Here is a 16,561-nt window from a genome sequence, read left to right as displayed (position 1 = left end):
TTTGTCCTCCCCTTTTCCACCCCTTCATTCTCTTCTATCCAGTCCATTTCTCTCTAACTGGACTTACGCAGACAACTCTTCTTTTTATAATAAATTCCCTGGAGAATGAGTTGGCATTTTATTTACAAATTAGTACATAACACTAAAAACTGACTTTCCTTGATAAAACCTAGCCTAATTGAGCCCCCCCCCCCCGAGAATGAATGCACATTTCTAAATTTTAGATAATGTACATGCAGAGCAATGCTGATCAAGAAGATACCAACTTTGTAGATCTTTGTTAGGTAGTTTTTAAACTTTTAGCTGGATATACATTTGCTGTTCATATAATAGTTATAGAATGCTTTATTCTTTTCTTTTGATTAATTTTTCATGTGCTCTAATGAATATTCATTATTTTTTATGGAATAAAATAAAGAAAACTATAATCAATGTTTCAATAATTTTATTTCCATTTCTTCAAGGACTTTCATCTATTTTAGTTGGCATTCTCAAGGAATTATGTGTCAATAACAATTTTGAAAAACAGGAATAATATCAATGAGATGAGCATAGTTGGTAACTATTTTGCATAAAAATATTTGGTTCTAGATTACAATTCTCTCTGCATTAAAAATGCTAATAAAGAAAAAATTGTATAATGCATATATTTGTAACAAAACAAAAGCATCATATTCCAAAAATCATATCAAAGTAGTTTTATTTTCAAATAAGAAAATCAAATTTAATGAGTAACAGAGGAGCGGCTGTCTTGTCTGCTAATTTGAAAACAATCTTCAAAAAAAAAAAAAAAAAAAAGGGAAATAACTCAATAATTCAAACTTGCCAGATGTATACCTGTTAATCCCCATTAATCCCTTAAAAATGATTTTCTTTATAAAAATAAAACTACTTGATCAATTTATGTGGTTTTTGGAATATGATATTTTCGTTTCATCACATGATATAGACTTTCTTCATTTTTGTTTTTTAATATGGAGAGAATGTTGAAAAAGAACCAAATATTTTTATGTAAAATTATTTGATATTGAACACTATTAACTATATTATACACTATTAACTATTATAAAGGAAAGACACATTTTATGGTAGTAATACATACGGACGATAAAACGCTTTGGATAATCACAGATTTCAAGGGGCTTCTGCTAAAGTAGTCATATTTTAAAAACCAAAGCACTTTAAGTTCTCAAAATACCATCATTTTGTTCGTACATGAATATACTTTCAAATGAATTAATAAATAATAATGTATATTATATATTTTTACAGTTTTAAGCAAATAAAGTGATAAAAATCTTAACATCATAAAACGGCATTTTCAGTAAGATTTTGTAAAGACTTCCCACCTTCCGGATTTGTAAATGCTCATATTGTGTTTGTATTAAGAATTTTATCATGAAATTTGGAAACTAACCAGAAGAGATGTCACTTTTAATAGTTTGAGGTGTCTGAAATATTTCTCACCACTCCTTTTTTGTTGTGTTAAAAAAAGATTTCAACATGACGAGTATTGAAAATTTTGGAAAAAAATTTCTTCGGACACCCACTGTTAAATAAAACAACCTTTTTACTGTTTTTATCCATTAAAAGTATAATTGTATGTTGTTTTTTCTTGTGGTAGCTAGCAATTTTAAATCATGATACCCAGAAAAAAATCGTTTGGAATTTGAGTGTAGACTGTCTTGAATTAGTAATAGCAATAGCACAGCTGCAAACAACAGATGTTTTATTTTTGTTGATTTTTATTCCAGATCGAATTTTTTTTTAAATTGAAAAATTGATTATAAAAAAATTTTCTTACATGTTTAGTTAGAGCTATTTTGTTATTAACCATATAAACATTTTTAAATTTTGACCAGTGGTCAAATTTTGAAAGTATTGTGCTTTGCTTTCAACAACTGAAATATGATTGTTTTTTAATTCATGAGTACGAGCTGTACACGCCCTCTATATTTTTTTTAACTTTCATCCTTTTTACAATGTGTTCAGTGGATTATTATTGGATGGAAACTAATCTACCCAATTATAAAAAAAGTAAAATTGATATTTAAATATTTGTAGGAGATGTTCAGTAAGAAATAAAAATGGTAGAAAAAGACATTAAATATAATTAAAAATAAAAATAAAAATTTGTGAACAATTTGTCAGCTTTAGCAAAAAGTTTTTTTTATATATAAATAGATAGGCAAAAAGTACTCGATACTTTTCCAAATGTCACACTTTCTGTTAGAGTGACATCATTTGTTTCAAATAACATTTATTTTTGTCTGTTTGTCATAATTCTTGTGAAGTTTCACAATAGGTATCAAATGCTTTCTTAAAAAAAAAACAAAAAAACCCTTAATCCTACCTCTAACCCTAGGTATGAGTGGCAAGCCTTCACCTAAAATCTCCTTTAACCCTAACAATAATGCTAAGTTCGAGTGGCAAGCTCCTCACCAAACCAAATTCCTTAGTAAACTAAATATAAGCGTAGAAATAAAAAGATCTTTCCTTAAAGAAAAATGCACAATTTATCTCCAATAAAAAATAAATTGGTCAACTGTCCTAAAACACTAGAATGGTCTCAAAATGGTGAATTATTTTACATTAAATTTATGCAAAAATCAACCCCCACTCTAAATTCTACAATTGTTTTTTGTCAAGTCTTCAGGATGTTGCCACATAATTTCCCTTAGCTCTATCATTAAGCCAAAGTCAGAGTTTTTTTGCCAATATTTTCAAAAGTCATCGCATCTTTTTGATTGTCTAGCCTTAATTTAAATCTACGTCACTTCCGGTTTGGCGATAGCCACAACAGCAAAGATGTCACTATTTTTTTTTCACATTCTTTTCCTCCTTCGTGGTACAGGTTCGAGCCTGCCTGCCTACTACCACTTTTTTTTTTTTTTACTCAACATACACCTCCAAACACCTGGGCAATGCTGGGCACTCAGGCTAGTTGTCTATAAAGGTAGAATCACATATTTTTGAAAGGTGGTCAGATGGGGAGGCATACCAAAGAAATATTGCAATATAAATAGTCCCAGATTTCGATTTCAGTTTTTTGTACATAAAATGCATTACAATTCAGCTTTGAGTTCTCTAACTTCTTTTCTGTTAATGGAAACCTGGCATTTTTAAGGAATTGCAGTAAATTTATGTGCATTTACTGTAGATCATTTGAAAACTAATAATTTTTTGACATTTACATTCCTTGAGCAAAAATACACTTATATGGCAAATTTAATTACTTAATCTTGTGTTTTAACAAAAATATAACATTTTTACTGAAAAAGTAGTGTAAAAAATGTGACAAAACGCATATGCTCTTAAAGAGGGAAAAATATCCAAATGTTCGAGGCAGAAAAATAGAAATAATTTCCTTAATTTTAATCGGATTTTAAAAATTTAAAAAGATTCTTTCTTAGCTTATCAAGCTCTTTCTATGTATGCCATTATTGAAATATGTTAAGCCATTTCAATTTTTTCATGTGTACTGCTAGAACATATATATTCATTCACTTGGAGGGAGTCACCAGAGACCAAATTAGTGCCGGGTAGAAGCATGGACAGAAATTATTTTTTTTTATTCTTACTGGTAGTTGTTTAAAAATACCAGAGAAATTAGGTCAAACAGTCAGTCAGTTGATAATTTTATCCTTTTCTATTCTATTGAACTAGATAGTTGCCAAAGTTTGTGTATGAATAGGAGAGGAATTGTTTAGTTCCTTTCCACTGCAAGAACTTAGATACCAGGGTCGGAAAGTGTGATTGAGAAGTCAGCACCCCAGAAGAAGAGCACTCTGACCTGCAAAATATACCTGAGTAGTCTCGTCAGCATTCCCCAGTAAGAGCACCTCAGGTGATTAGCAATAAACTACCCCTTCTCAGATAGAGAAGGCAAAGCCTGTGAAAGTAGACTTCCAAGAACAGCACAGAACTGAACTCCCACTGCAGAATCGACAGGGACTAGATCATTATAGGAATGGTCTAATCTCTGTTGACTTTGCGGGTCCAAAGATAAAAATCCCTAGTCAGAATGGATAGAGGGATATGTTCAAAGGATAGAGTGAGAGAGAAGTAAAAAGTCTAAAAATTATTATAAATCAAGAAGAACACATTTTATAAATACTTTTTTAATGATATATACATAATAAAAGAAAAACATATATAAAAGGCAGCAGTAGTAGTAGTAGTAGTAGTAGCAGACGATGTGCAATAAGCTATAAACCATATACAACGTCTAGGATCAAGTTATATTTTCTATCTTACCAACTGAACAGAATCATGACACTCAGACTTGAGTTCAGATTGGACTCTTTCGAACTCGTTGCACTTTTCCTTGTACTGTCTGACCTACACAGGAGGGAAGACAAAGAGTTTCAACAAAATGAAAAAGAAAAACACATGCATGCGATTTACCTTAAAGTAAGAAAGGGATTTCAACTCAAGACTAGATGAGCGCATACATTCCTCCAGGTCCTGACACTTCTTCTTGTACTGTAGCAGCTAAAATAAAAGGGGTCATACAGTAAAGTAATAAAGTTTATACCAGAACAAAAATGCAAATATTACAAGGCTGAGTCAAAAGTTTTACAGTGTTTATAAACATGCTTATTTGTGTTGTAGATTATCATATACAATTACAAACAAACAATTACAATCTGGAAGATTCACTGACTGTGGTTGGTAGCATCGTGGTAGTTTGTGTGTTTCACATTGCTGTAATTAGTTTGAATTGAAAGCTACACAGACATCTCATTCGGGAACTTATGCTGTGAGTTTTGAGTGAATCATAATGTTAACTGCATTAAAGATGATACAATATATAAGAAGTACACTGTTTAAGAAGCACTTGATATTTAGAATTTGAAATTTAACAGTTAAAACGACCATGACATGGAAAAAAAAGAAAAAAAAATACTGCCTGGATTTTTCCTGATGAAGAATCTGTTACAATTCGAAAATTAGAATTTTAATAAATAAATGTTTATAAAAAAGAAATGCACATGTCTAGTCTTTTCAATGGTAAAATTTAAAATTCTGAATATCAAGTGCTTCTTATATGGTGGATTTCTTATTATTTTGACCCATGTGTACGACCAACACTTAACACCGTTGGACATTTAAACCTTAATCTCCAACCTTTGAGGATGTGTCAAGTTTTACGACTACCATGATACAAAAAAAAAAAAAGTACTGCCTGGATTTTCCTGATAAAGAATCTGTTATGATTTGAAAATTAGAATTTTAATTCCAATCGTAGTGTTCAAAAGCCTTTAAGACTTTTTTTTTTTTGATACAGAAATTAATCAGATCTCAAAAAGAATTACATTATGTGTGGTGTTAGATGCAAAGAGAGACTCCATAAGCGACGAATGCATACACTTTTCCTTACAATTTTCTTAGACAAAAAAAGAAAAAGGTTTTAACAATTGAACCTTTTTTGAAACTTTTTCTTGCAATTGTCTTTGAAAAAAAAAAGAAGCTTTGAACAAAAAAATATTTTTTTCTTGTTTGAATTTTTTTAAAACCGATTGAAAGATTAAAAAAAAAAATACATAATTTGTTTTGGAAAAAAAAAACCCAAAAAAACTTTTGCTAAACATTATCTATCAAAACTGAAAAAAAAAAAAAAAAAAACAAAAAAAACAAAAAAAAAACACAAACAATGGTTATAGTAAATTCCCTCTACATACAAAAATAAAAATATATTTGCCATGAAACATTAAATGAATAATAAAACAAAATTATTGTAATTCGTTTTTTTTCTTTCTTTTTTTTTTTTTTACGATTTCTATTTGTTTTACTATTTTTTGTTTTGTACTGTTGTTAATATTTGATTATCAGTGACATTCAACATAATCCAGCAGTTGACATGAGGTTCTGAGCAAAGCTGAGTGGACACTTAGAGATGTCCAGTTCCAAATCTGCACAAGTACTAGAATATCAAAAAACAAAAAGTGTTGTTTTGATATTGTCAGGCTAAAATGGCTTATTTATCTGATCTTAAGGAGATTATACACAAAGTCAGGCGAGGTTTAGCCCCTATACTTTCCAAACTCTACAACAAATGCCTCTCTGAATATTACTTTCCTAATAACTAGAAAATAAAATCTGTTGCACCAGTGTACAAGAATTCTGCTGAAAGAATTGACCAACTCAATTATCAGCCTATCAGTCTCCTTCCTTGCTGTCTTCACTAAAATCTCGGAGTCATTAATCAATCAAGCACTAGTCCATCAGCTTGCAAAAGCTAATCTTCTCTTTGACTGAGTATGAATGTAGACAATACTCTTCTACTCTAGATATTTTAACAGTCATCTCTAACTGCAAATACCATGTACGCAATAAGGCAGGGAAAGCCTTTGACAAAGTCTGGCATGAAAAGCTCTTAATAAAAATGAAATCATATGGTATTACTGGACGAATGCTAAATACAATTGGATCCTTCTTAAACAACAGGACCACCCAGGTTGTCCTTGATGAACATGCATTCAAATAGCATGATATGTTCCTAATGTTAAGCTTCTTTCCTTTAACAATTACAAGAAGCTTTTTCAACCACTGATAGCCATGATTAATAACACCCTACTCAAGAGTTCTTCCTTTAAACTCCTCAGCTTAACATTTACAGGCAATATGAACTGGAGCAATTACATTGAGTACATAGCGAAGGCTGCTGCAGAGAAGGTGGATTCTGATAGAAGATTACTCACACCTGAGAGTACCCTGTACTTTTACAAAGCTATCATTTGGCCATGCATAAAGTATTGTTGCCATATCTGGGCTGGTGGATCTAACACTAGTCTTTCCCTCTTAAACAGGATTCAAAATAAAGTCTCCAATCTAATAGGTCCCATACGTTCAACTAAGCTCCAACTGATATTCCATTACTAAAATGTTGCATCCGTGTGCTTGTTTTATGAGTATTTTAATGGAATGTGCTCTGGTGAAGTCATTGCACATGTGCCCTCTCAATCTACATACCCTGGACAAATCTGACATGCAGCAAAATCCTACCCCTTTACTATAGAGATCCCTAGATTTCAAAAAGCCTTATGTTACCTGTTTTCCTGACTGTAATGACATGCAGAAGTTTAAATGTAATGTAAATGGAAATCTCACTCATCTCTCCTAATCATGGTCCCAAATAATAGCCCCTTGTCCAAGTGACAATATACCTTATTTAGGCTGAACATAACTAAGAACAAAAAAAAAGGGGAGAGAAACCAGTGATTAGAGCTCAGTCGAGCACCTTCCAAGTATTTAATAAAACTTGTTGAATTAAGCTAAAGAAAAGATGCATATTTTCAGTTTCCGACACAACTCATTTAAATAATAGCAAATACTATTTTATATGATAACTAGAAGGTCATCTGGCGTTGTCCAGTTGTGAAATATGCATAAATATATTTTAATTAATGCAGATTTTTTATTTATTATAACCAGAAATACCATAGGTATTAAACATAACGTTAAATTCCTTTTAAAAAAGTGAAGTAAAAAAAAAAACGAAAAGAAACTGAGACATGTGCATGTGAGTAATATATTTTTTCTAAACAATTCACTTCTTGCAAATAAAAAAAAATAAGACCCGAGCTGAGACCGAAACAAAAATCTAAATACAGTGAGTCAAGTACAATAATCATTATGCCAGATTGAAACGATCATTAAAAAGTGTTTTCAAACCTACTTATTTTTAACAAAGAAACTGTCATGTTTCACGAGCACACATGCACATTCATGAAATAATTGGCAAACAGAAAAAAATCTGATGATCATCAAGTACCAATTTCTCAATTTTGACATTTTAGTAGCCCTTTTTGCCGGATGAAAACCAATTAAAAAGTTTTCCACGTGTCTGAATACCCTATGTACCAAATTTCAAGTCTGTAGATAAAAAAATTCGTTGAGTATATGAGTTGAGAAGTGTCCTCACACACACACATTCTCACTTTTGTAGATATATAGATTGCATAATGTATATAGATAGGTACATAGGTAGGTGTCTAAAAAATTAAAAAAAGACATAAATGCACGTATTAAACTCAATATATTTATTATGAAAATAAAAGGAAAACAAAATAGAATGCCATTTAACATATATATATATATATATATATATATATATATATATATATATATATATATATATATATATAGGTCCAAATTCATAAAGGGGAACAACTCACGATTACACTCAATATACCAACATATTTTAAACAACAAAAAAAGTCTGTTATTGGTTAACATTACTACTGCCATGTTCTAAACTAATAGTTATACTATTCATCAAAACGGTTTGATACCTAACTAGCTGTGGCTCTTCTTGGATGTAATCGTCTTGTACCAACCTCCATCAACTAATCTTCTAGCCTTCATGATCATTGCAAACAGATAGATATAGGGTGACCTTGGAAAAATATCAGAATGCATTGTTCTCAGAAGGAAATTTCACAGTGAAAGTGAGAATCTCACTCCTAGAAGGAAAGGTGTTGTTTTGATGCCAGGCCAAAATAGTTTATTTGCCTCTTCTGCAAGGTTACACAAGATCAGGTGAGGTTTTGAAAAATCAGTGCACAAGATAAAATGCACTAATGATTACAAAAATGCCTGAACAGCCCTGTCAATATTCTCCAGTATAGGTACTACACAGGATAAGCAATAAACTAACTTCTTACAGAGAGTAGACCTCTTAGAACAGAACAGAACAATATATGAGCTTGACAGCAACAAAGTCCCTGTCAACAACACTATTTTTAACCAGTATAAACAACACATACATAAACTGTGAATTTAGAAGGAATTCATAAAAGCATTTAATTAATATAAAATTTAACAAGCATTGACAAAATTATCTGATCAGATATCATGTTTGTGTAAATGCAAATAAGGTTGACTTGTAAAAAATTAAAAATGGTGCTTGTACATAATTTCCCCATATTAAAAACCAAAAATTTTTTAAAATCTGTATGATGTACATACCTATGACAGAAAAAAATATTATACACCAAAAATCGCATAAATTGATCAAGTAGTTTTATTTTTATAAAGAAAATCATTTAAGGATAGCATACTCAACCATTTTATATTTCTTTCAGACCCCCCCCCCCCCAATTTCTGTTTTTTTTCATTTTATGTTGAATTTACTTATAACAGCACTAGTTGAATTTCAGAAGACCTCTCCCCTCGCTGTTCTCTTATATCGCAATTTCTTAAACGTCACTCGCAAAAATTCAGAAAACGATCACGTTTTTGTTTTAACGGTTAATTAAAAAAAAAAAAAAAGTCTTTTGGGACGCTGATATTAAAGCTAAAAGTCTTTTCAAATCAGTTTGCACTCTGGAGACGAATGCGTGTTCGAGATAAGTGTATTTTAATTTTTATGTTTAATTTCTAATATTAATAACTACATTCTATTTCAGTACTTAATTTATATTTTTATCTCCTGATTGTTTTATTTAATGATAGCGTTTTCTCGTCATAAATGTTTATTATATCTACCATGTTGATTGCATGAAAGGTTAGGAAATTGTATTCATTGTTAATTCGTGAGAGGTGAATCTATCACCATACGTTCCCTTTAAAAAACACGCCAGTTTGGACTTTTATTAAGTACAATACTTAATAGATTTTTTTTTTTTTGATTTGTTTTAAAGGAGAGTAGAGAACGTTTTGTGGAAGCGTTGTTGGCAGCTCCCGTTACTCTCGCTTCTCTTTATTTGTCACTCAGTCCTCATTTTTTTAATGAGTGATTCTTCTGACAAAGGGAGAAGAAAAAGCTGTATTCTAGGTTGGCAGTATTTTGCGTAAACAGTCGACAGAGATGGCGGAAATTTTCTGCTCTATGTCTATCCTTGTAGCCATGTCACTAGTAAGGGTGCTGGAGGTAAACGTTTTATCTGGGCTGACGTTATCCGCCTGATAGTCAGGGACCCGAACCTTGGATTAACCACTAAAGAGGCTGTCCTATCAGCAGGCGCAAAGTACTGGGGCTGCTGTATTGCCATTTGGTGAATGGATTCTGGACCATGCAGTAGTCTCTGGTGGGGCCTCTCGATGCCATACTAGTGGGTAATTGTTAAGGCTTTACCTTATCATGTGCTACAAAAAAAAAAAAAAATTCTTCGTTACTTTTCTCTCTTTGTTTCCCCTCTCTGTCCTGCTCTAAGCAAGTCTGACGACCTAGTCCACAAACTCCAAACTTCCATCATGACAAGTTTCAATAAAAAATACACGATTAAACCCGTATCTGAAACTTCCAACGTAGACCCCCACTACCATGTCTCCTTCTCCAACATCAGGAGTCTACGTTCTAGCCTTCCAGAGGTTGAAGCCCAATTACAGGAGACTAAACCAGACCTTTTATTTTTAAGCGAAACTGGCATTGGACAGACTATTTCCCTAAATGAGTTCGTAATTAAAGGATACTCTAACCTAACTTCCAAATCTGCCCCCCAAGATCGCCATGGGCATGGAATATGTGCCTATATAAAAGATGGCTTTCCATGTGGTAGGGACATCTCCAGAGAAGATCCTAACTTACCCTATATGTGCTTCCGAGTAGCACTAGCTCACACTACGGCATTTATATTTACTCTTTATTGCCCCCCCCCTCCATAACAGCAGAGTTACTATCTTTAAAAGCATATCTGAGAAAATTGACCAAGTTCTATCAGCATATCCTTCAGCTAACATTCACGTATGTGGAGACTTCAATGTTCACAATGTGGAATGGTTGACCCACTCAAACAAGACCGATGATGAGGGGAGATTCTGTCATGATTTCTCCATTGCTTATGACCTCACTCAGATTGTTCACGAACCCACCTGTGTGCCCGACAATGACGGCCAGTATGCAAGTCTCCTAGACCTTTTTCTCACAACTTGCCCTGAACTATGTTCAGTTTCCATTCTGTCTCCTCTGGGATCTTCCGACCACTCAGTTGTATCAATTAAGATAAAAATGAAATGTAATAAGTCCTCAGACATACCTCTCCATCGTACAGTATATCGATACACTATGGCTGACTGGGATAGTTTCCGTACATTTATATCGGATCTTCCTCTGCATTCCATGTTTAAAAAGGATGTGTCGTCTATAGTATCAGACCTGACAGAATGGTTAAGTGTAGGTATAGACAATTTCATACCCTCGAAAAAGTTCCAGCAAAAACCTAACAGCCAGCCATGGTTTTCTCCAGAATGTGCTGCTGCTATTGCGCATAGAAATCACTTTTTCCACTGCTTCCAACGTAATAGATGTATGGAAACTAAAGCCGCTTTCAGGACTGCCAGCAACCATTGTAAGAAAGTAATAAAGAACGCAAGAGAGTTGTATGCTCAGTCCGTCAAGTCCAAAGTAGCTGAGCAGCGGCTTGGTTCCCACCAGTTTTGGCAAATTGCAAACAGAATCCTGAACAGAAGCGTGTGCTCTATCTCAACTATCATCAATGGACCTGAGTTAATCTCGTCAGCATCAGACAAAGCCAAACTCTTTGCCAAGAACTTTGCAGCTAATTCTACCCTTTGCGATCAAGGCCGCCAACCCCCAATATTTCCTTCTGTATCAGAAAACACACTATGTGATATACAAATATCTGTACGTGATGCTGCCAAGCTAATCAAAAACCTTGATTCCAGTAAAGCAACCGGCCCTGATGGTATTCCAATTATAGTACTCAAAAAACTTCAACCAGAACTAGCACCCATACTTACAAAACTGTTTAAACGTTGTCTTAAGGAGAATTGCTTCCCATCACCCTGGAAAATCTCATCAGTATGCCCTGTATTTAAGAATTCAGGTGATCGTTCATCCCCCTCTCAGTACAGGCCAATAAGTCTCCTGTGCGTCATGAGTAAGTTGCTAGAATCTGTGTTAAATAGAGAAGTAATCAACCATCTCAGCAAAAATAACCTTCTTAGTGACACACAATATGGTTTCCGTTCTGCTAGATCTACAGCAGGTGTGCTTACAGTTATATCTCATAGGATTAGCGAATCTCTCGACAGAGGCAACCTTTCTAGGGCAATTGCTCTTGACATATCAAAAGCCTTTGATAGGGTATGGCATAAAGGTTTACTTCACAAGATCTCCAGCTATGGTATAGCTGGAAATGTCTTCTCAATTATTAAATCATTTCTCTCTGATAGGTTCATAAGAGTAGTAGTTGATGGGCAAAAATCAGAAGCTCACAGTATAAATGCTGGAGTCCCTCAGGGGTTCATCTTGGGCCCAACTCTTTTCCTGATCTACATTAATGATCTTCCAAATAACATCCTTACATCATTCGTAGACATTTTTGCTGACGACACTACCATTTATGGTAGCACATCTAAGACAGTAAACGACCAAGTTCTCTCCGATTCTCTCTCCTCTGATCTTGATCACGTTGTACAATGGGGAAAGGAGTGGCTGGTTACTTTTAATGCATCTAAAACCAAGCTTCTATCTTTACATCATCAATGTTCTAATCCCCATCTGGCATCAATTAAAATGAATGGCTCTCGTCTTGGGGAGGCCTCAAGTTTTGACAGGCTTCTGAGCTTGACCTTTACTCCTGATCTTAAATGAAATATGTACATCAAATCTGTTGCCAAGGCCGCTAGAAAAATGGTCGGATCCTTCTATCGATCCAGTAGATATCTCACTGCTGATGCAATTCTCTATCTATATAAGAGCCAGATACGTCCAAGGATGGAGTACTGTTGCCACATATGGGCCGGAGCTGCTAGAAAAGACTTGTTCTGCCTTGATAGGGTTCAAAATAGACTTCGTGGCCTGGTGGGAGATGTCCTTTTCTCTTCGCTGCAACCTCTATCTCACAGAAGAGATGTTGCGAGTTTGTCTCTGCTTTATCGTTATTTTCATGGAAAGTGTTCAACTGAGCTTCAATCTATGGTCCCCCCTCGCCAAACTTTCACAAGAAACACTAGACTAGCTGAAAACATTATCAATAATTTTCCCCACTCTTTATCTGTGCCTAAACCTAAACATAGATTCCATGATCAAAGCTTCTTTCTTTAGAATTGCACGCCTGTGGAATTGTCTTCTGTTTTCCTGCTTTCCAGCTGTCTATAATATGGTTGTCTTCAAGTCCGACGTGAACAAGTTTCTTATGAGCCGTTCCACTTAAGTTAACAAATTTACCGAACTTCAATTACTATCGATTACTATATTGTCCTTTTGACTACTCTACACTCTTTAACCCTTATCCTTGAGTCGCCTATCGGCCTTGATAAGTGGTGACGCCTATGGAAAAAAAAAAAAAAAAAAAAGTGAATTTTAGTTTTTCCAATGTCCCCATGTGGCCTTCTAAAATCTTTAAAGTTTGAATTATTTGGAGTCATTTCCTTAGTTTTCAAGATGATGTTATGAGATTGTTGTTTGTTCGACCACACAATTTGATTTTCTTATTTTAATTTTAAAATAAAACCACTGGATTAATTTACATGATTTTTGGTGAATGATATCTTTTTCTGTCATGACTATGTAAACCATATAGATTTTTCTTTATTTTTGTCCTTTAATGTAAGGGGAATTTTGAATTGTTTTAAAACCCTATTTAAAATGATAATTTGGTAAAAAGAAGAAAAAAAAGCACCTCTGGCTCTTAGCTCCTTATCTATAAATATAAAAGCGAAAATGTATGTATGTATGCATGTATGTGTGTTCGCTTTTTCTGTGTGTCTACAAAAGGCTTTTTTCAGAGAAGCGGTCGCTCGCTTTACAACTTTTTAAAACTTTTTATATCACATATAAATCGTAATATCTTACAGTTAACAAAGTCAGCTCTATTTAATTTGCTCGATTTCGGGAAGATAAATATTCAACATTTATCGCTCGCCGCATGTGGGTTAGTCTTTTTCCTATAACATCTTGGGGGAAAAAAAAGCGTTCAGCAGTAAATGAAATCCCGCAGTCAAACTTGACCTCATTAACTCATTAAAACGGGCACCTGCTAAATCCAAGTGATTAAATAAATTCAAATGTGTTTCCGTTAGCATGTCGCAGTGGGGCAATGGTTAACGTCGCACGTTTTTTTTTTCACACTTTAATTTCCAACTTTGCCTCAAGGGTTCGGGTTCGATCCTCATACTTACTTTTTTTTTTTACCCCCCCCCCCCGAGTTTCCACACACACCTCCAAACACCCGGGCAACGCCGGGTACCCCTCGCTAGTCTATATATATAAAAGCAAAAATGTTTGTGTATGTGTATGTGTGTGTTCGTATGTCTTGCAAAAACTTTCGACACGGGCCACGGATTTTCGCCAGATAGGTATCATTTTAAAGCTCCAACCGTCGCCCGGCAAATATCGAAAAATTGGCTAAAAACATTAATTCCTTCACTCTAAAATCATCAGAGAGGGTTTAGCAAAAGATCCTTCCTTCATTTTGCCTTTTCCATGACTACTGTGACCATGACGTCATGTTTGACCTAGAAAATGTTCATGTTAGTTTAACGTGCTGGTTTTTTAAACGTTTCATTTTGTCCCTACTTAGTTGTTTGTGTCTTTGGCGTACGCGTAATGCGTCAATCTTTTTTTTTTCCGCCTTAACCTCGAGGCTTTGGGTTCAAGCCCACTTCCCGACCAAAACTTTTTTTTTTCTTTTACACCTCTAAACACCGGGGCTTTTTCTTACCCCCACTTCTACACACACAACGTTGTTATCTTAAGATTACACATTTTTTTTTGCTGATTTTTTTGTTTTGTTTTGGTTTTTCCAATTTTTTTTAACAGGGTTATTACTTAGACCCCCCCCCCTTACACACACCTAGAAACACCCAGGCAACGCCGGGTATCCCTCACTAGTTTTATATATAAAGTAGAGTTAGTTAATTCACTGTTTCTTTTATGTTAGTAAGTTTTGTAAAACAAGGTCCATACTTAGACAACTAGACATTTGAAATATGAGATGGCATGATTGGCCACTAATGTATACAAAATTCTAATTATGATAATCAAAATGAAAGGTATGTTCATGCTCATAATTAAGCAACATGTGTGTTTAAACGATTGAAAAAGAATTTTTTGCTTTTTTTTTATTAACATTTCTGCAAAACATATCCATACACATTTACTTTTTATACGATTTTTTCTTCAATGCTATCTAAATCTTTTGTCTACAAAAATAATTGCAATTAAAAATGTTATTTCCTTTTTTATGGTTTCTGCAAGCTCAAACCAGGTGTTCAAATCTACTCTTTGGTTTTGTTGGAATTTGTAATCAACCAAAAACATGTTTTATTTCTAAGATAAATAAATACTAAGTTTTTAGGCAAAAGCATATTAAAAATCCAACATTAAATCTCAAATCACAATCTACTAGGGTTGCCATGATACCAGAATTTTAACTTCAGTGCAATATTCAATACTTATATAAAAATAACTAAGGAAAAAGTCCTATAATAACACTATTATAAAATGAGTATTCTAAATTGCATGTCAAATATCTTTAAATGAGGCAGAAAACAAAAGAGAAGACAAAAGAAAAATAAAGAGAAAAGGACAATAAAAAAAGAAAAAAGGATAATAAAAAAGAAAAAAGGACAATAAAGAGAAAAGGATAATAAAAAGAAAAAAGACAATAAAAAGAGAAAAAGAAAGTAAAAAAGAGAAAAGGACAAAAAAAAGAGTAAAGAACAATGAAAAAGAGAGGAGGAAAGAATCCCATTAGGGTTAAAAGAAAATTTCTTAGATTTTTTAGATGAAAGCACCGGCTTCCTTTCACTGATTCCTACTAAACACTCCTGCTCCTTCCTCTTTCACTAGTCCATCACCACTGTTACTTTTACATTAGTTATGGTAGCACTGCCTCACTGACAAATTTGTACCATCATATACACTACCAACTTTTAAGTATATAAAGTGATGGAGCCTACTGTCACATGTGTCACATTTAATATATATAAAAAATTTTTGTTAGTTTGCTTCATTCCAAAATATCTCCTTATTTTATTAAAAGCTAAAACGTTTGTCTCACTTCTCTGAAATATCACACACACCCCTCTCAATCTCAAAACAAGAGAAATTAATCTTGGATGCCAAAATCTTTACTGGACCCTCTTCATTGTTTATTTTCCCTCTCTTAATTTTCTGCAAGAAAATATTTACATTTTTATTATACTTTAAATCTTGTAAATACTTTGGAGTTTTCTTGCATTTTTTTTTAATTCTTAAAATTATAATTTAGAAAGTTAAGAACCAGGTGCATGCCAAGTATTTTATTTACCAAATCATTTTTTTAATAAGATTTTAGAATTTAAATTTTTTTTAATTTAAATAAATTATTAATCAAATTTTATTTTTTAAATTTTACAAATCAACCATATTCACATGCACACACAAACATTGAATCGGATATTTTTTTTATGGAGATTTTAACATTTTGTATCCATTATTGTAATAGGCAAGTTTTAATTTTGTATTTTATCACTTACCATCTCATTTTTTTAGCTAATATAAATATTAACTTTAACAACCTATAGCTGTACATAGCTATACAAATGTCCCAAAATGTACATAGTTATACAAATACTCCAAAATGTACATAGCTATACAAATGCACCA

General features: G+C 33.2%; 1 protein-coding gene across 8 annotated transcripts in view; it reads right to left on the bottom strand.

The window, feature by feature from the left end:
* The window catches only part of LOC145290702 (uncharacterized), a 576,300-nt gene that overhangs the window by 158,271 nt on the left and 401,468 nt on the right, over positions 1 to 16,561 (bottom strand). For 6 of the 8 annotated variants that reach the window (XM_080136503.1, XM_080136510.1, XM_080136509.1 and 3 more), the window contains one exon: positions 4,408 to 4,494. In XM_080136503.1, coding sequence (XP_079992629.1) covers positions 4,408 to 4,494 — 87 coding nt within the window. Of the gene's footprint in view, positions 1 to 4,257; positions 4,342 to 4,407; positions 4,495 to 16,561 lie in introns of all 8 variants that reach the window. The other 2 variants (XM_080136504.1, XM_080136511.1) reach the window with 1 other exon arrangement.

The sequence above is a fragment of the Euprymna scolopes genome, chromosome 2 (genome assembly GCF_053919585.1).
Source record: "Euprymna scolopes isolate OS-2025 chromosome 2, ASM5391958v1, whole genome shotgun sequence".
Classification (NCBI taxonomy): domain Eukaryota; kingdom Metazoa; phylum Mollusca; class Cephalopoda; order Sepiida; family Sepiolidae; genus Euprymna; species Euprymna scolopes.
Note: the sequence above shows the minus strand (reverse complement) of the source record. Positions and strands in the feature narration are given on the sequence as shown.